The 15,535-nt window shown below is 37.5% G+C and overlaps 1 protein-coding gene across 5 annotated transcripts in view; it reads left to right on the forward strand.

The window, feature by feature from the left end:
* The window catches only part of LOC141905831 (uncharacterized), a 270,857-nt gene that overhangs the window by 211,696 nt on the left and 43,626 nt on the right, over positions 1–15,535 (forward strand). For all 5 annotated transcript variants that reach the window (XM_074794884.1, XM_074794885.1, XM_074794888.1 and 2 more), the window contains one exon: positions 1,795–1,998. In XM_074794884.1, coding sequence (XP_074650985.1) covers positions 1,795–1,998 — 204 coding nt within the window. The remainder of the gene's footprint in view (positions 1–1,794; positions 1,999–15,535) is intronic.

Here is a 15,535-nt window from a genome sequence, read left to right on the forward strand (position 1 = left end):
TGTAAAATGACGCTGAATGGTTAGCATTGTTTAGGTTTCATAATGGTAACGTTTTATAAGGCGTCAAAAAAATCTGATGGACATGTATTTTTAACACGTGTATGACATGTATTTCTAACACATGGTTCTATCAGAATTTACACGTGGTTCTTTCTGTTCTGAGAATATTTCTATTAATGAATACAGTTTTGTTCTTACTCCAAAAATGCATTTTATGACCATATGTATTTTCTGAAAATGCAGTGGTGACAATGTATTTTCATACATGAAAATACATTTTATTTTATTTTCTGAAGGGATTGGCCGATACACTTATAGTATGCCACTATGTACACTATTTTATGAAGTACAGTTTCCCTATGATAAATCGAAATAATTCTTTTTGTTAGTTATTTTCTTCAGCTGATGGGTATTGCCGTTGATGGCTTCAACCTCTGTAATCGCTCAAAGCACCACCTAATTTGGTAACCTAAACTAATATCCTACGTCGCCATATTTCAGGCTGTTGACAGCTACTTACAGCGTGTATCAGTTTAGTGACAAATCCGAAGCTATGCTGGAAATTCAATAATATGCAAGAAAAACATTTTTTCTGTCTCTCAAATGTCATAACTATTTCCCTAGAACTACAACTAAATGCACTACTCAGTGACGAGTGCAGCATGCTACTATATGCCTTGTGATCCAGGAAGAAAGCCACTAAATATTTGGATGGATATATGAAAGCTGTGGGTACTGGAGTGTGTAATGGGTAGTGTAGTGTGATCTGTGTGCATTTGTGGCCAGCACACAGATCACATTGTTCATTGGGGTTTAGTCCAGGACTCGCGAGATTTTCAACAACACGGAAGTAACGTGTAATAAATGATGACTTGTTGCATGACTACCTACCACCCCTCATTATTGTTGGAAAAGTAAACGTTCCGCACTGACTAAAAATTAGTAATAATAATTAATAACATTTTAGAAATGGCCAGAATTTTAACTTAGGTTCTATCTCATTTTTATTTTACAATTGCGATTGGTATAATTTTTCTTTAAACGGCCGTTAAGGCTTCATGTTTCGTCTGCAATTCACTGCAAATAATAACGCAACTACGCACATTTCAGTGTTTTTGGCAGCTGAACACTCAATCGGCACCGTTCGTGACTAGCTTCACTGCGGAATTATCATTAATTAACATCGCCATATCACATCATCAACTTATATTGTACCTTAAAACCCTAACAGCCGAAATAATTGAAATGCACACACGATTTCTATCATTGAAAATTGAGAGAGTGGCCATGTTTGTGTTCTGCTGCTTCGCGTAAATCCCGCGCGGTGGCGCCACCGCGCGGAGTGGGGCCGATACGTCCAGAACCAGGTCATATAAGAAAACAGGAATGACTAAAGCCGGGAGTTCATGTGGCAGGATTTCAGCGTAAAGCCATGGGTGTCAGATGAACTATGCAATTTTTAGATTCCCTTGATTTTTACATTTAATCTCTGTCATATAAGGTAACAGGAATGACTAAAGCTGGGGGTTCATCTGACATGATTTCAGCATAGAGCCATGGGTGTCAGATGAACTATGCTATTTTGAGATTCCCGTATTTTACACAGAATCTCAGACTTTTAAACAAACGATCACTCATTATAGCAAAAATTTATTCAGAATGATAATCAAGTATTTATGAAACATTATTTGTTGTTAAAAATAAAAAATATTGAGTGCTATTCGATCTTAAAAGAACCCAAAAAAGAGTTTATTAGTAAAAGTTTCTCAACTGCATATCTCATTTCAATTGTAGGCATTATCTAGTCTGAAATCTGCTGAAGCTTCTCTCTCTGCTTCTAACAGTTCAAGGGAGCAACTTTTAAATAATTGTCGCAGTAGTGAACAAAATCTAGATGAATTGAAAGGCCAACTGCATGAAGAGATCACCAACAGAAAACTGGCTGAGCAACTTCTCAGTAATATGAAAGTACATTTAGATGATAGCATTGGACAAAAGGTGATTCAGAAATACCATAGAAATTCTCGGGATTATTGAGTTTTTAGCCCACTTGGGACTTTAGTCCCAGCGGGCTATTGCGTTCACTTTTCATCCGGACGTCCGTCCGTCCGTCCGTCCGTCCGTCGACGGAATCCAATGTAATGTCTTGATATTTGGGTTACACATGTATCTATGGGTCTATCTATGTCTTAGCCACATATACCTAGACACATCGTCAGCCCAAAACTGGTTCTGTAAGAATCAAAATGGCCGACTAGCAGCTGTTGTTGATCTCCAAAATCAGCACTTTTACACTTTTTGAACTTTTTGAGGGAAATTTTGAAGACACTTTGACCAATTACCTTGATGTATTGTATAGATTTGAATGGCCGTCCTATGACCTTTTAAAATCCCGAAAATGTCAATTTTGGTCCGAATTCTGAGTCCTGTAGCTTCCTACTGGTTTGTTATTTCTCATTGCAATCGCTGATGGGTATTCTTTGGATAGGCTATTTTATACCTGGGATAGGTATTTTTCATCAGCCAATTATGAGGACCTTGGTGTCATCAGTACTCATTTGTAGGTGGGAAAAAGTTTTTCGACATTATATTGATACCTAAGCAGATTTTGTTACCACAATGAAGTGGTAGCTTATAACGTATGCTATGATTGTGGTGAGTTTCAAGGTCATTGGTTTTTGTATATGGCCACCAGGGGGTGCACAATCAATTGCAAAGTTGTAGCTCATGATATCGTCTATGATTGTGGTGAGTTTCAAGGACATTAGTTATTCGAGGGGGCGTTGAATAGTAGAATAACTTAGTATTTCCTAGTTCTGTCACTCCACAGAAAATTCAATTCATACTCTTGTGATTATCATAAGGGTTCTCTGTACCTTCACATAAAATCCTATTGACGTTCTTGTGATGATAATTATTATTTCTTTCACACAGGTAAATCATGATTGATTAAACACTATATCCATATTAAAGCTAAGTAAAGAGAATCCCACAATAATAACGAAAAAAACAAAAGTCCAAAAATGTAACTGAAGCTAGTAGTTTATTCAACGTTTTGACTATATCCTAATCTATATCCTATTCTTTATTCCTGAAGATGACTATTAGGATATATTCGAAATGTTGAATAAACTACTAGCTTCAATTACATTTTTGGACTTTGTTTTTCCGTTATTATTGTGGGATTCTCTCTACTATTTCTTTTTTCTGGTGCATAGTCTTTCTTACCCTGCCGATGTGTCCTATACGATCCTTCCATTTATAATCCTTTTGATCACTTTGAACTAAAAACTACGCCATCAATATTTTCAATCTGAGTAAAAGCACTGTCCAACCATAAACCATTATCCTCTAGACCTTAAGCCTCTAAACCCTAAACCCATGGACTTTTAAACCCTATTACTCCTAAACCCTAACTTTCTGAACCCTAAACGTATTAGGCCTATAGACTAAACCCTGGAAACCCTAAATGTATTGGCTCCCAGTTTTTGTTGATTCATTTTAGGATAAAGTCTACCAATAACAACAACAACAATACTGCACCCTTTTGGAAGACACTTAGTTACCCAACTAACATAGCAACATTTTTCATTAAATTACACAGCAACAATGCTGGTCTCCAAACACCTCACATCAGAAATTTCTGGATATCTGTGACCCCCTCCCCTTGTGAATTTAAATTCAATATTTTTCTGTGGATATTCTCTGTTTTCCAGAATTGTTCTGCTTTTCGAAATAAAGGAAAAACTCTGGAATTCAGAATTTTCTGATTTTCTAAATTCAGAAAAATTTTGGAATTCAGAATGTTGGCCCACTTGGGGCTTGATTTCCAGCAGGCTATTGCGTTCACTTTTTCTTAGTCCCTAGACTGAATCCAGTGATTTTGGGAAGTATTGAAGACCCTTCAATCTAATATCTTGATATTTGGTTTGTTAGGCCAGCCGTAGGCTGAGCTTATTACTGTACAAATTGGATTGAATTTAAATGACAGAGGAATTGCCCTTTGACTATCCAACTGAGCAAATATTCATACAAATCAATCATTAAAGCTCAAAAAATCTCAAAAAATCCTACCCTTACTAAATTACCACACGTGTGAATTTTTTCATGATTTCCCCCAAAATTCTAATTATTTCTGGGTCATCACAAATTTGTTTCATCCTCTTTCCATTGAACAAGTGCAGGATTAGCCATTTTAGTCGATATGAACTACAGCGCGTGGGTATAGACAGATGTTCTAAAAGTGTGTTGACTGCTGGCTCATAAGAGATTTTGTAACCATCAAAGATCCAGGAGTCTATTAAACATTGGTTAGTAGGAAAGTAGACCTGTAGGAAAAAATGTCCCGGGAAAAAATGTCCCCGGATTTTGGTATCATCTCATTTTGCTTATATCATTGAGAACGTTTCAACTGAGTTGAAAAACAAAACCACTATTTCATGAGACAAACTTCAGGGTAATCCTGATAATCAAAAGGAACCATTATTGCATATCTTTGTGAAATAACTCAACTCAACAAACTTGGTTATTAGTTAAAAGAGGAACAAGCTTTATCTAAGTGAACACGATTATCATTATTATTAGATCAAACCGATTATTTCATGAGAGAATGATAATCTCTGATAATCAAAGGGTACGGTAATTAGTGTACATAATCAAAGGAGTAACTCAACTCTTCAACCCGACAGCATGTGATTTGACTTCACTTTAATTTACATTGTTTCCTTTGATTAATGGGTGACTAGTTAGTATCAGTTATGATATTATATAGTTAAAACTAACTTAAAGAAAAAGAAAAGAAAAGTCGATATAATGAATGATTTTTATAGAAACTGAAGCATATACCACCTTTTGTACTGGAGAATAAAATATTAGATAGAAGTGAGTATTGAAGTATTGAGTATTGAGTAAGTGAATAAGAAAAACATCAATAAGTAAACATATTTACCGTAACTGATTTCTGATTTGATGTGAACTTCAATGAATTACCAAGTTATTAATGATAGATTGGGACATCTTTTCTTACTTTACAAATAAAACAATTTTTCCTGCGACATGTTCCCATGTACATTTTTTTCCCTGGGACATTTTTTCCGCGGACATATTTTCCGCGGACATTTTTTCCCGGGAGATTTTTGTGCATGGAGTTTTTTTCATAATTTTTCCGAAACCGAAAACTCAACTTGACAAATGCAAGTGATGGATACAGTGCTGCTGTCGACCTCTTGATCAGTTCAATGTGACTAAGATTTCAAAAAACACGTTCATATGCAGCAAACGTTTTGTTGGGGGCAGGGGCCAACTTCAGATCACTGTGATCCATTACCAGCAACAGCATGCAACTACGGGCCAGGTAAAGTACTCTTTATTATTATGAAAATACATCAAAGTACAATGTGAAAGTACATCAACTGGGCCTATATTGTTCTCATAAATGGCAAATGATAACTGGAAATCATTAGCAATGAATTCTTAACGTTTTTTTTTTAATAATAAACTTCTGATTATCATGTTATTTAGGTGAAAAAATTCTGTCGCAAACGACGCAAGGCATCTACACCTCCTGGATCAAGTTCTCCGACTAGTGAAAGGAAACGACTAAATGATGAACGAGATGCTGCTTTAAGTCTCCTAGATTTGAGTTCTATTTTAACAACCCAATCTGAAATTAATGACGCTGAAGCTTCAACCCAAGAGTTTTTGGATTCATCGGTAAATTTCCTAATGTAGGTCCATCCATTTTACTTTTACTTTCATACGATGTCATTCCTTTCAAATTATCCGAATTGGGCCGTCAATATTTACAACATGGTTACAATTTCATTACTGTCATTTTAATGATATGCATTCTGTTATGTTTCCTGACCTTACCGTTCTCCGTCATTTTCTACCAAAATCATTCAAGGGATTCAAGAATGTAAGATGCAGTGTTGACTGTACTAAATTCTTCTGTGAAATGCCTCGAGACTTCACTAGACAAGGGAATTTGTATTCCAACTACAGGCACCATCACACATTTAAAAGTCTTATTGCTGTGGCCCCAAATAGAACAAATGTATTTGTTTCCAAGTTATTTGAAGGCGCATTGAGTGATCGAGAAATATTTATAAAATGTGGGCTTCTTGATTATTTAAATCCGGGTGATCTCCTCTTGGTGGATAGGGGATTCACTGTACAGGACCTATTGCTCTCTAGACAAGTTGATATGAATATCCCGACATTTTTACAAGGTAGAGATAAACTGACACTACAGGAGGAATTGTTGACAAGAAAAATAGCAAAATCTAGGATTCATGTTGAATGGTTCAAAGAAAGGATTAAAAAAGTTAAAAGATTAATATCCGGTATTATGCCACTTAGTATGACACCCTTAGCCACCCTTAGCCACCCAAGCTGTATTTGTTGCCCGTTGTCTTGTCAACTAACGTCGAAGAACTGCTAGCAATATAGAAATGTTACAACATAAATATGTATCACGTGAAGTTTTTATTTCATACAGTTTAATCCATTTAACCCTTTCAATACCACATAGTGTCTCCACTGCTGTACCGGAGGGAATTTAGGGGTTTATAGGGGTATATTTGAAACTTCATAGAATTAGTTACCAAGGTATCTGACACAGAAAATTTATAGAGTATGTTGTTGATAACTTTTGGGCCAACAATGTAGAAATAAATAATTTGGATATAAGTGAACTTGAGGTCAAGGTCACATACTACAAGATGGCCGCCATGAAAAAAATTCACGAAAAAGTTTCAGATAAACAACTCTGTCTCCCAGCAAAATGCACTGATCTATTCAATTCCAACTGAAATTGTATGCCATATATCCTTACTTTATGTAGTAAAAATTTCAAAGCAATAGAACAACATTAAAAAATTTATTTTTCCACTCATTTACCAACTTCTCCATCGATATGTCGGAAGGCCGGATGTAAGGGGTTTCATTGGGGTATAATTTCAGGCCTCAGAAAATTGTTACCTATGTATTTGACACTGATACATTGTATACCATGGTGTTGATAACCATTGGGCTTACAAATAAGACAAATAATTTGGATATATGTGACCTTGAGGACCTATGTATTTGACACTGATACATTGTATACCATGGTGTTGATAACCATTGGGCTTACAAATAAGACAAATAATTTGGATATATGTGACCTTGAGGATGGACAGTTTCTGGTTCTTCATTATTGTGATTGGTGTCCGTTGCCATGACAACCGTATCAACAGGGTCTAAACAAATTGTCACATCATCTCAACTGCTCATCATCTGAACTGCTGCTGTCATATTCGTTGTCACTCTCAATTTGTTTACTACCAAATTCCAAGTCACCAGCATCACTGTCAGCATCATATACGAGCTGCTGTACCGTTTCATCCAGCCAAATTGTTTTTCCCTGGCTGTTGCCATCTTGGATTTTATGCAGATGGCAGCACCGGCTGATACTGATAGATATGCCCTTCTAGAAGAAGGGTTAAGTGATACCGTATCACATACAGTACGGGTATGCTAGCTTGTCAATTTGTACCGTATGCCATACTGTAGTGGTATTGTAAGGGTTAACAAATCTGAAATACATGCAAAATATAAATGTACAATATATGTTCAGAATATACAAAATGAAATTATTATATAAATACATGCATTTATGTTCATTTATTTTAGCTCAGGATTAATGGGATTAGATTTCTAGATACTCTCATGTCCATTAACCCATAATTATTATTTTGTGGATCATAAACAAACCATCGGAACTACAGGCTAGTTGAGGATAAGTGCGGGATACCCATAGCCCTGTCTTCGTGACCACATCATGATTTACGGAAGCATAATCCAATTTGGTTTGACCTTCGAAGTCAATGCCTCTTTGCATGTTATCTGATCCATACAGTGTCTCATATCGCTTCTTTGGCTGTTGAAGCTGTCATTCTCATAAACATGGATTTCCCATATATATATATATATATATATATATATATATATATATATATATATATATATATATATATATGGGAAATCTATGTTTCAGTAACTGATTGATCCTCTGTATTGTCTATCATTATGGAATGTAAATGTTCTAAATTTCCGGAGGGGGACAGGTTGTTCTTCAATTGGCACAATAACTGGTAAAGTATGTCTCGCCTGTAATCTGTCAAAAGTCTTAAAAATCTTATCATTGTACTTGTAAATAAGAACAGTTTCCCACATACATTTGACATTTTTAGCCTGATTTGCCTTTTGCAAATCGCACAGAAATCCGTCTGAAACCAACCGCTGATTGAGAAGGTCTGGATCGAAGTTGATAACTGCATTTTCGCGAGTTGATTTGATTTCGTCGACTTAAAAACTGCTTCATTTATACAAGATGGTCGTTTTTTTTTCTGCCTTTTTTCTACTTACATGGTAGGTCAGTACACGCCGGGTGTTTTGTCCAACATGCACCTACTTAAATATGACGCTATAAAGTGACAACTGGCATTACGGACAGCCCCACTTGTCATTGATAAGGTCACAGTAACACTTTATTGAATGTCTTCGCAAACACCAGTAACAGACAATGTTGGCATGGATCTTGTTGGCATCTATCTTGACATCAATTTCAACCCCCATGGCTAACGCTTCTTTGCACCTAAAAACAGACAATATTAAAAACAAGTTTTAAAAAGGAATACGGACTCGGATAAGCCTAGTCCGCCACACCACCACCTCCCTAAAATGAGTCGAGGCCGTGGCTCGACTCCTGGAAAAGATGTACAACTAAACGTTCGGATTACCGGCACAGTCTTATAAATTTTAATGTTCTGCTAAATTGTTCGCAATGGATGCCGTTTCCTCCATTCCACTTTGAACCAGTTTGATCTCCCTGTTTTGGCCTCCTATAGCTGGACTTGTCCCCAACCTAGGCCTTCGGTGTGGGGGTACATACTTAACAGGCTCGGGGCACTCTAATTTGTCGGGTTTGCTCTGCCCCTTGAGTGACCCGAGGCTCCATTTCCCGCCCTCTGCACACAATCTCTTGCTTAGGGGCCAGGTGCCCCACATTCGTGGCATATGACCTGGGGACATCGACTCGCGGGGTGGTCCGGGGCTCTGCAACGCCAACACAGGTCTACATTCCTGGATGGAATGTTTTGTCGTCTCAGACCACTTCCCCGCGTGGAGAGGTCGGCAACGGTAGTCTCCAGTGTCTCCATGTGGGTGGATAGGCTCCGTACCAACCCCACCAACTCGCTCATTAGGCCTTCATTTTCAGGGGTCGGGTGCACCTGGTTGACAGTCCGCTTTGGCTTCGAATCCTGTTTTTCGATAAGACGGCGGGCTGATTCGTGGCCACGGGCTGTCCTTACTGCCTCTGCCAGGGTCTGTGGCTGTGAAACGTAGAGCGACTCCTTAGCATGGGGTGCTAGATTCACTCCGCGCAAAAACTGGTCCTTGGCCAGTTCGTCTTGGAGGTCTGGACATATCCCTGGATAGGCGCTCTGAACCAGGTCCGTCAACGCATCAGAAAAATGACCTAAGCTCTCCTGACTTTTCTGTTCGCAGGATTTGAGCATCATTTTGAAGTCCCTGACAACTGAAGTCGGCATAGGGTATATCACTGTCCAGCCGAAGATTCTTGACAGCCCTGTACGACTCGTGGTCGAGGTTCATCAAGATGTGTTGTTTTCTTACATCGCCATTGTCCAGGACGCGGCTGATTTTCATCATGTCTGCGTAGGTGTCGAAACGTTCCAGCCATATGCGAAAATTGTTCCCTATGCTGTACGTCTTCGGAGCTGTTACCCTCACCTTAGTATCCCCCTGGTCATGGCCCTCCCTATTCATGTTCTTAGACATAAACTTGGTCAGCGAGTGTAAAAATTCGCCAACCCGGGGGGCTGTCAGTGTCAACATCGCTTGTATCTATGTCAGGATTTGGCTCTTGAAAACTGTCGGCAGTGGCCATAATGCTTAAAATAAACAGGGGCAGTAGTAAATAAGATAATAGATAACAGCTATATGAGAAAAATATGTAACCTAAGGTCTTGCCCGGATAGGTATCTACTCAGTGAACAGGTTAACACTTCTCGTAGGCCTAATTGTATCAACCGACCGCAAAAACAATCGTTATAATCTGCAAGAGAGTAGGATTGCCAACCACAAACGGTGTCAATGTAATTCCTAATTAAGTATTGCTAACTATGGAAAGTGTCAATGTTATTCTACGAGAGAAATCTCGGGAAACGTTGACGAAATATTCACCTCCTGTTGTTGGTAGCGAGCCAACTCGTATCAGCTTCAATTTTCGCGTCGAATCTTCAGTGGATCTAACCAATCAGAGCTACGTGCACCTGCTACGGAGTCCTGTCGATAGACTGTTTAGTAACACATTCTCCTTGCCAAACTTGTATTCTAAATCTTTATCGTATGAAAATAGAAATATTAATTTGAAAATATTTTTCATTCTAAAATTGATTTTTGGTGCACCAGTGCTTATTTTGGTGAATAAAATGTGCGTATGAATATTCGGATGAATTCTATGCAATACTAGTCTTATTTGCAAATAGAAAACACCGAACAGGTGAACTAGCATTGTTTAGGAAATAACTAATCGTCATTCGTCGACATTGCTCGATAAGGCTTATCAACAGTGATCCCCTCTTTGCATGGGCATCGTGTGGGGAGGACGAGCATTATGGATGCCTTTGGTCATGTCTGATTCCCGGGTGCGGCTGCGGCTGCCGCAGTCTTCAGACACAATATGGCGATGGAATCGGTCTAACTTGACTGCGAAATTATCGGTATAGAATCTGGTGCAATGTTGCAGCTCTGTCGTTGGATTTGCAATGCACCGATGTAACTGTTATGGTTTATTCTTCAAACAATGAACGAATCTACTCGTATATTACAGATTGCATCCCTCTTTCGTTTACTGATAATTTAATCTTCAACTAATCATCCCATCCTTGCACTTCATAAGGCTGTGGTAAAATCTCTTGGCCAATGGGCAATTATTATTCGGAATGAAATGAACTTAATCGATTTTCATTTAAGTTGTTCAGTCTAATTATTATTTATTATTATTAAGAAGTCTTTGAAAATGATAGACATTGGTTCTATAACCGGCCATATTTCACTCGAAAGCAAAACAAATCGATCTGACGTATTTGTTCCTGCCTACCACTGTCGGAGGCGTCAAGTCTCACCGTAGTATCCAGGGCAGTTGTTAAAGCAAGCAGATTCGCATAATTTAATGAGTAGTAGAATGAATAATGTAATATGTTTTCATCGATATTATAAAAAACTGTACCTCAAGAGTCTAGTAAGATAAGTCATTTATTTGTTGTTGGAACGACATTTCGTTCACAAGAACACATGCCCTGTTACATATATTCAAAATATTTGTATATTAGCAAACTTGTATCTGCAAAAGCACGTCTCATATGTGGACTAGTTTAACCCTTTCAGTGCGGTGTATAAATCAATGATAGATTTTGCTAGTTCACCGTACTGCAGTGTATTGATGTAATTAGTAATTAGTAATTATCTCTCTTGAAAAAGGCAGCGCCTGTCAAACATAGTGAAATGCTAGTAACTAACGATACACCGCTCCGCGGTGTAGACGCACCATAGTGGTAATTCTGTTATTCAACACACTAGGATGGAATTTCTAAAAATTTTCAAATTATCTCTAGCGCTATAGGGTATTAATTAGTCAGCACTGAAAAGGTTAAGTTTTCCAGGAAATTGCAACTGATTTAACTACCAGGTTTTGTAAATGATTCACGGCTGTGAAAAGCATTAAATTTTGTAGGAGGGCAGTGAAATTGGGAAAGGGGGCTGTGAGTCTTTGAAAGTCATAAACAAACTTCATACACAGTGTATGTTTGTCATAAATGAAATTGTTCAGCATCCAGGTTCAGCACTATGCACGTGGAGTGAGTCTGTTCTAGTCAGTGGGGATAACTGACTACCGTATATATTCATTTGAATGCGGTTGTGTGTGATATCATTTCTAGGGAGATACCCTCAATGGATGGATTTGCATTCTTGATTCAATTAAAGGGAGACATGTTTTCTTTATACTTTCTGTTCTTATTTTGATCTAATTATCTGCAAAAAGTCAGAGTATATTTACTGCAGTTTAATTTTGGTACTGGATTAAACATACATCATCAAGTGAAATCAAATGTAAAAGTAAAGTAAGAATTTTGTTTCTTGTTTAGAATATATTGAAAGTCTTTGGAGTGAGAATTCAAAGATAATAGGGAACAATCAAGTTTATTTTCGCAACACCACTAAAATTCACTGGTTCCTGAACTTCGCTGAAAAAGCTGAAACACTGAAACGCTGAAATTTCAGAGAATTTCTGAAAAACGCAGAAATTTCAGGGATTTCCTGAAAAACGCTTTTTCGGAAATTCCCTGAAATTTCGGCGTTTTTGTTTCAGCGTTTCAGCTTTTTCAGCGAAGTTCAGGAACCGAAAATTCACATTAAGATACTAAGCAAGATGGTCGGAAAAAATGGCCAAGGTATTTCCTATGAGAACTGATAGTATTCTAAAGGGGCACTCAGGTCACCCTTACAACTGCGACTACAACTGGAAACGACTGATTTATGAAACTAGCAGCGATCGTCTGCGACTGGTTTTTCATGGGCTTGCATGCTTGCAAACCCATATTGCTATCACGCAAGCTTTCAGTACAACCATGTCAGCAAGCCCATTTTTAGAATTTCTTTCTTGTTGCCAGTTGCAGCGACCTGAGCGCGTCTACAACTGACAGCGGCGGGTCGGTGATGGAAAAACTGCCACTAGTTGTGCAGCGTTTTTGTCGACCTGAGCACCTGTGCGCCGGTTTCCAATATCCAATTATAGTGACCTTCACTTTGCCGCTGTTTATGGGTTCGAGTTCTACATTATAATGTTTAACATTTTATTTAGGCCCTTTTTGTCAATATGTCACCCCGATATACATTTGTTAAGTGGTACACTCAATATCGAAATGAATTACTTAGATATCTTACTAGATGAAGTACATTTACAGTAATAATAATAATTATTATAATAATAATAATGTGATATTACTTATAAATATTGTGTCAATATGTTCATTATAGTAATCAACATGTCAGACTGCTCAATATGTGTAATTAGCTGTAGTCAGTGCTCATCATTAAATATAGCTGCAAAGCAGCGATAACGGGTTTTGTGCACAGTCCTGTTCAACGGTCAACACAGTTTTATAAAAGGAAGGTTGACAAGCAGTCAATTATACCTACTTGAAGCCATGGAAGACTGGACCAGATGGTCTTATTTGACTCTGGAAAATCGACTGTTAGGCCCTAATTAGTATTTATGGATTTCGACACAAAGCATTTGATAAGGTACTACATCAGTTATTACTAAACAAGCTATTTGGAAACAGTATCAATAATGGATCGCTCAATTGACTCGGCAGCAATATCTGAAAGGTGGCTGAAATCAAGGGTACGCCTCATCTTGGAATTGGAATAAGTCGGTCTAACTAAGGGAGTTACGCAAGGTAGTATCCAAAGTCCTCTTCACTGTTGCTATAAATCATATACACAGTAATCCAAAATGTACCAGACCGAGTAAATTTCCATAACGACCTAAACAAGCTGTGTTCCAACATGGAAGATGGGCTTCAACCTAAAAGGCATGATATGGATATTGGATACAAAGAACACCCAGGTTCAGATTATACCCTTTTGTTTGAGTGAGAAGATTATTTTGTTCGAATAAAGATAACTCATCATAACAGAAGACCATTTAGTTCCATCAGAATCTTGTTTGAAACGAAAAACGCTTCAATCTAACAATATACTTGTTCGAACAAAAAACTTTCGTACGAATGAAAACGATTCTATTCTATCGATTGATATGCTTTTACATTCGAACTAAAACTTTTCTTTGTTCCAACAAAAAACTTTTTCGAATGAAAGGCTGTTATTGTTCAAACGAAAAACTTTAAGTGCCGACAAAAAAATTTGTTGAGCAAAAACAATTTTATTCGAATAGATGTTTGAATGAAAACGATTCTGTTCAATCGAACAATTTGTTCAAACAAAAAACCTTTCGTTTAAAAAAAAATTTGTTTGGACGAAAACGACTTTCTTCGACGAAATTTTCAGTGAAAATCTTCATTTTTGCCAATAAAATATTGTTGATAATTGTGATTGACCATTGGAAGTCAGAACCTATCGCGTCCGTGCTTTAATCTACTAAGATCGCTTACGAGGCGATTAACTTCGATAACCAATGTTTGCCCTAGTGGCGATCTCTTTGTCCGACTACTTTCTGACTGCTGCTGCAGCTGGACTGTATCATTGAATAACGTCAGATAAAATTGTGTGCTAATCGTGTGATTCGAAGCTAACTCAGTGCATCGATTGGTACGGTGCCTTGTCCGACACCGGGTATCCTCAGGGGAAAACCCGGTTACTATTTATACTGAAAGTAAAGAAATTTCGTGGTTTTTTGGAAAATTCTGCGAATCCGTCGTTCCGTGATATGACAACACCGGTTGATGAGGGTCTTTCTTTTCATTTTTTCCCTTTTGGCTCACTACTCTATTGTTTTTTAGTGCTGTCTTTGCTCTTGTCCTGTGTTCCTTATTTTTATTTTCTGTATTTGTCAATGTTTGTTGTGCACCTCAAGTTGAACACTTCATTCTTTCTAATACAATCCTGAAAAGAGTCATTCACCTTGAATGGTGTATTCAATTGACTGTCATAGAGAGTTGGCTGGTGTGACATAGTAAACAATGATGTCAGGTGATCTCTGAGTTTTGACAGTTCCAATACAGTTGAATATAGTAGGAATCTACTAATAATTTTCAATATGTAGAATATCTGTAGCAATATCTAAGAACCGTCCCTCACAGCGTTTCTGAGTTTCGCTGCGGGTATATAGCAGGTATAGCTATATATAGACAAATTAATCTGATGAATGGACGGTACCGTATGATCCACTGTAGCCTGTGCAGTGAAAAAAGTATCAATATGTAGTAACATATATTTAACTATACTGTTTCCTTCCCCGTCTAAACCGGTATTGTAGGGGCAGATTCACAGTGTATTCCAAATATTCCAGATACACTCGAAAGTTTCGAGTTGCTCTTCAAAATTTCGCAAAATTTCGTCCCAAAAATTTCAGTATTACTATTAAGCTGTCAAAAGGCGCATAACAAATCTCCATATGGATGTTGTGGCATTTCAGAGGTCAATCTTTTTATTCAGATGGCCTTAGAAGCCTACCTTATATTTCTAAAAAAATCCTAGGACAGGTTTCCCAAACCTGGCTCATTTTAAACGAAATAAGATTTTGATGATTTATGAATAATTTACTTAATTACCGATTGAAATCGTTTTTATTCATACGTAAGAATATCTGACTAATTTTGAAATCCGTGAAAGACTGTCATAGCGACCGAAACATATTTTCAGTCACCGCAACATATTTTCAGTCTTTTTTTAATTTTTCGCAAAATGTAGATTAGTATATTATGGATGATGCCTATAGCCA

Source organism: Tubulanus polymorphus, chromosome 5, assembly GCF_964204645.1.
Source record: "Tubulanus polymorphus chromosome 5, tnTubPoly1.2, whole genome shotgun sequence".
NCBI lineage: Eukaryota > Metazoa > Nemertea > Palaeonemertea > Tubulaniformes > Tubulanidae > Tubulanus > Tubulanus polymorphus.